The sequence below is a fragment of the Amphiura filiformis genome, chromosome 17 (genome assembly GCF_039555335.1).
Source record: "Amphiura filiformis chromosome 17, Afil_fr2py, whole genome shotgun sequence".
Classification (NCBI taxonomy): domain Eukaryota; kingdom Metazoa; phylum Echinodermata; class Ophiuroidea; order Amphilepidida; family Amphiuridae; genus Amphiura; species Amphiura filiformis.
The window spans coordinates 21,132,131-21,137,617 of NC_092644.1; the positions used below are offsets into that span (position 1 = coordinate 21,132,131).

At 37.7% G+C, this 5,487-nt stretch overlaps 1 protein-coding gene across 1 annotated transcript; it reads left to right on the forward strand.

The window, feature by feature from the left end:
* The first annotated feature begins 500 nt into the window (after positions 1–500).
* Positions 501–3,141, forward strand: LOC140137457 (G-protein coupled receptor moody-like). Its single transcript, XM_072159150.1, has one exon. It carries the CDS (start codon positions 1,353–1,355, stop codon positions 2,511–2,513), a length of 1,161 nt encoding a protein of 386 aa, XP_072015251.1. The 5' UTR covers positions 501–1,352; the 3' UTR covers positions 2,514–3,141.
* The last annotated feature ends 2,346 nt before the right edge of the window (positions 3,142–5,487 follow it).

The window sequence follows — 5,487 nt, forward strand, 5'->3', positions numbered from 1 at the left end:
AAATCTCAAAAACAGTTTTGATGGAGTTGGGCCCTTCTTCCACTGAGGTATTCAATTAGAAGTGTTTTAGTGTTCCGTGGAGCACTTAAAAGTCTTCTTTATCAGTCGAGGTATTTTGTTGTTGTTTTTTAACCATGAATAAAATAATATCAATTCTTTCAATGATTGAAAATATAACTTTTGGTTGATTGGGCAGGATTTTGTTGTCTGAGTGATCTACTTTAACATAACAATAGGAATACATGTACATTTAAAACAATTTCAATTATAATTATCTCATTGTGCATTTTATTTCTGCAATCTTTTATGACTAAATGGTGCAACACATAAATCAACCGTCTATTTCGTTTAAATACACTTGACTTTGAATATACCAGGACCTTTCAAGAAAAAAGGACATTTTCAAGTCAACTTTATACACATATCAGTTAACAATATGTGTCACACTTGGTTGCATTTACTGAAGCAAGATATAATATGCGGGGTAAAGTCATAGTCATAGTCTAGGCTAGTACTTCCTTATTGTGTTGATTCAACCATCAATAAATTAAATAACAAGTGAATGAATCAGATAGACTTGTTTCGTGTAAACCTCTGTCTTGAGAAACGTTTTTTACACAAGTCTCCACACAAGTGAGAGCTAGTAAAAGTATTTCACTGACCATACAGGATTTGAATCTGGGACCTTCGGATCACCGGACCGATGCTCTACCAACTGAGCTAATAAGTGAAATGCAGCAGTGTTGTTATTATCTATTGGATTAGCCTTCAGTTCAATACACTTGTTCTATCTTGTTGTTTAATCTGATACAGTTCATTCATTAATTGCAGCAATCTGGATATTGGATTGAGACATTGAGTGATTCATTACCGCAATTGCGCAACTTTTCGCATTACCGCAACGATTGTATTGACTCGGGAGACGCAAGGTCTTATTGCAGAGACTTTATAGCGTTTGATGTGTGGATGTTGTTGCAATTTTTTTAACTTGTTGTTTATATATATTGTAGACAATTTTCATCAAATGGTGAAGTGAAGTGATGTTGTTATAAATTGAAATTTGGAGCTCAATCAAACAATACTTTATGTTTCAGTAACCGTGGTAGCCCAGTTCCAACGAATACATGAAAACAATCCGGACTATACATGTAGTATCAGCACTAGTGAACTCGCCGATATCTAGATATACCGAAACATCGGGACCAAGTGCATGCTCTCAAATGTTGCAATCGTATGACACATTCAGGTTTCATAAGTTGTTTTTGAATGATAACAGCTTCATCAATTAAAAGAACAAATGTAAATGTCACCAAGAAATTAAGTTTTCGTGGTAAACTTCGACTATTTGAAAAATGGTTTCTACAGAGGATACTTTAAGTTCTACTTTTACAACCGACTTTCCAATAGAGAATCACACGGATCACTATGATCATCACAGTGTGTATAGTTATCAAGAACGTATATTCTTTGCAGTAGTGCTTACTCTCATATGCATCACTGGAATATTCGGCAATTCAGCCACTATTGCAGCAGTGGTGCTATCAAAGAAACTACGTAATAAGACTAATGTGTTTGTTGTTTGTTTGGCTATATCGGACTTGATCACATGTTTTGGGATACCATTAAGTGTTTTTACACTCTTGAATAAGGCAGGATGGCCGTGGCCTGAACTTGAATGGCTCTGCTCTGCTTCTGCTACTTTGCTATATGGAGGTACAGGTTCCAGTGAGATATGTTTAGCAGCTATTGCCATTAATCGTGTACTTTTAATAAAGTGGCCACTTACGATCTATCGCAAGGTGTACAGAAAAGGTCCGATGATAGCGATGGTTATATTCATATTACTAGGACCCAGTATTGTTCTTGTGGCTTTTCCATTATTTGGAATCGGTAAACTTGGCTATGATGCAAAGCACAATGTCTGTTCAGATGACGATTTGCACCCGTATTCTAGAGCTTATGAACTTATTCAGGATACAATTCTCTATCCTATATCATTTGTAACTATTGTCATATGCTATACGCTCATTTTTCGTCATATTCGGCGCCATTTTGGAAGACAACGCCAGACGGAGTTAGCAAGAATCGAAAGTGTGGACTCTTTAACATGTGGTGAAACGTCAGTCACGTCAAATGGAGTATTAACAAATTCGTCAAAGAACTTCGGAACACCTCCCCCAACACCAACATCCCATGGACCCTCATCTCCCAGGCTTGAACATATCGATAAAATACAATATGAAATAACAAAAAATCTCTTCACAGCATTCTGCGTATTCTTCCTTTGCGTGACGCCATATGCCTTACTTCTTCTCACACCATCTACTGCAATTCAAGGACGCGCCCTTCTCTACTGTGCCTTATTGGTTGTTTTTGCGGCATGCGTAAATCCTATAATCTATGCTTTGAGGCATCCTCAGTTTAGAGCGGTGTTTGGACCAATGGCAAGATGCAGATATCGAAACATTCCAGAACCATCCAATTTTCTACGACACTTCTTTGATCAAGTTTGAAAATGAATATTCATCATGTGAATGTCCAGTATTAAATGCAACTCATAAGTGAATATCTGTATGGTCGTTTAGACTGTATTACTACTAAAACTCATTAATAAAAACTCTCACAACTTTAAACTTTAAGCGTTTCCTAAAAAATGAGCCGTGTTAAATTTGACTTGTTTTGGGATCACACAGCACTAAACAGATTTGTACTACAACTACTACAAGGTCATATATTAAGAATGAAACTAATTAATAAAACGACAACATTGTTTAAGTGTATAAGGTGGAAGTAGTTTGCCTTTATTGTTGTTGTCTGCCAATCATGTTTGTTTGTTTGTTATCGAATACATTGAGCAACTAAAATCGCAACTATAGTTCTCGTATCTCGTGCTAGCCATATAAACCGGGATCAAAAATGGGAATTCCCGATCATTTTACTATAGTAAAATAATTACAGGTGTAGACAGGATTGTTGATGTGCCCATGGTACCGTGAACAGACTAGCCAATTAAGTGATAACTATTTATAGTTTACAGTGCGTACAACAAAGGCATCTATATGCACAGAAATGCATAGTAGCCATTCTGTTCCATTAATTTATTAACGCAGATTTTCTTGTATAAACACTTTCAGTAGCGGCGCCAGGAATTATTATTATTATTTTTTTTTTTGGGGGAGGGGCATGGGAGGACCGGGCTAAGTGAAGTTCAGGGCAAAATTGCCGCAAAAGTGTAAATTTTCGTAATTTTGGTTTTCACGGGGTGGGGGTTCTGACAGGGGGCCATGTCCCCCCATGGCGCCGCCACTGAACACCTTTGAAAATGTGAAATAAGAACAAAATCAATATTGTGTAGGAATTATATTGAGCCAACTGAATTGAACCACTCCAGTTGAAATCCAACTGTGGAAGACATGACCGTAATCTCTCACACAGGGGGTGTAAATTTGAAATGGAGTCACACATTCAGTTAACCCCTCATTCTGTGTGTGTGAGATTAGGGTCATGTCTTCCCTTCCATAGGGGGTGTATGAATTTCAACTGGAATTACCCATTTATGGGATTGGATATCAAATAATAACACGTCATACCATTGATCTTCAACGGCGTAAGATAGAGCACCCAGGGTCAACATAGATTTCTCTGTATTTTACATTGACTCTTTACCGGGGCTCGGATAGCGACGTTTTCACGTATTTTGTGGGACGTGAGAGCACGTCATATCGAATTGCATTTTTAAAACTAGAAATGTCCTAATTTTGTTAAAGTTGTCGATATTATACAAATTTTATGGGAAATGATTAAAAATTGATATTTTTGAAATTTAACAGTCCTCGAAGTAAATTGTATAAACCTAATGATATGTACTTAAAATGCATATCTTCAATATGACAGGTCTAAATTTAGTGGTCGGCTTTTCATCCCAGCTACACACAGTGTCAACACTATGTATTACAAGATATACATTTGGTGCATACGCACCAATATGAACCTCGCGCCAATCGATCCGTGTTCAACGTATAAGTGACGTATATTTCATTGCTTAAGCATTGGAGAAATAGGTAACCTTGAAAATAGGGACCCAAATTTTATGATTTTTCTTATAACTTTAATACTGTTAGGTGTACGACCCCCAGGTTTGTTTTATTGTATTTGAGCCCGATGGGACAACGTTTGAAATTTGAACCCTCTGTGATGACCTTTGACCTCGGTTGACCTCAATTTTATTTCGGGCATGTATTCCCCTCGTATCAAGGATTCCACCTACCAAGTTTGGGCCTGATCGGACAAAGTTTGAAATTTGACCCCTCCATAATGACCTTTGACCACGGTTGACCTCAATTGTATCTCGGGCATATATTCCCCTCGTATCAAGGATTCCACCCACCAAGTTTGAGCCCGATCGGACAAAGTTTGAAATTTGACCCCTCCGTAATGACCTTTGACCTTGGTTGACCTCGATTTTATTTCGGGCATGTAATCCCCTCGTATCAAGGATTCCACCCACCAAGTTTGAGCCCGATCGGACAAAGTTTGAAATTTGACCCTTCCGTAATGACCTTTGACCTCGCTTGACCTCAATTTTATTTCGGGCATATATTCCCCTCGTATCAAGGATTCCACTCACCAAATTTGAGCCCGATCGGACAAAGTTTTGAATTTGACCTCTCCGTAATGACCTTTGACCTCGCTTGACCTCAATTTTATTTCGGGCATATATTCCCCTCGTATCAAGGATTCCACCCACCAAATTTGAGCCCGATCGGACAAAGTTAGTGACGTATTATGTTGCTTAAGCTTTCCAGGAAGCTTTCCCTTTAAAGGGAATTTTATCAAACACCCCAATCAATTTGCCCATGACGATCTCTTCTCTTATCACTGACGTACAATTCAGCCTCTACACAGCAAACAAAAGTCATAGAACGTCTAAAATATACAAAAACTCTGAAAATACTAAAATTTCACGTTTATTATATTACACATTATCATCGTTTGAATATTTGTTTTGACGTACGTGTCATAAATATTTAAATGAAGGTAAATGTAATTTACTATATCCAGGCTTTCCCCATGTTCCCACGTTCGATTCAGAAGTAAACACTAATAGCTCGCGCCTACCGGCGCGAGCAATAAAGATTTTTCCCTGCAACTTAATACTCCGTTGGTGAGCGACGGGCGATTGGTATTTCACCGAACGCAAGAAAAGGAGTCCTATCTGATTGGCTAGGAATCGATCGCTAGATCGCTCAGTGCTGAAGTACAAACTCAAAATGTAGAGATGTATTCAATTCGATAAAAATCAATATTCTATTTATTGACGCAGATAAAGAAAGTTGCATAGTGTGCATTGTATTATAGAGCTGTGATTTAATATTCTATACAGCACGTGGATTGAGCTTTGAATATATCACAATTTCAAAATGTTAATGTATAAAATGCAGTAAACGATATCATATGCGTATAACGACAACAGCAATCGCCTATTAG

What these genes read in the sequence shown, in the direction of transcription:
- LOC140137457 (XM_072159150.1), top strand. Translation starts at nt 1,353, where the DNA reads ATGGTTTCTACAGAGGATACTTTAAGTTCTACTTTTACAACCGACTTT.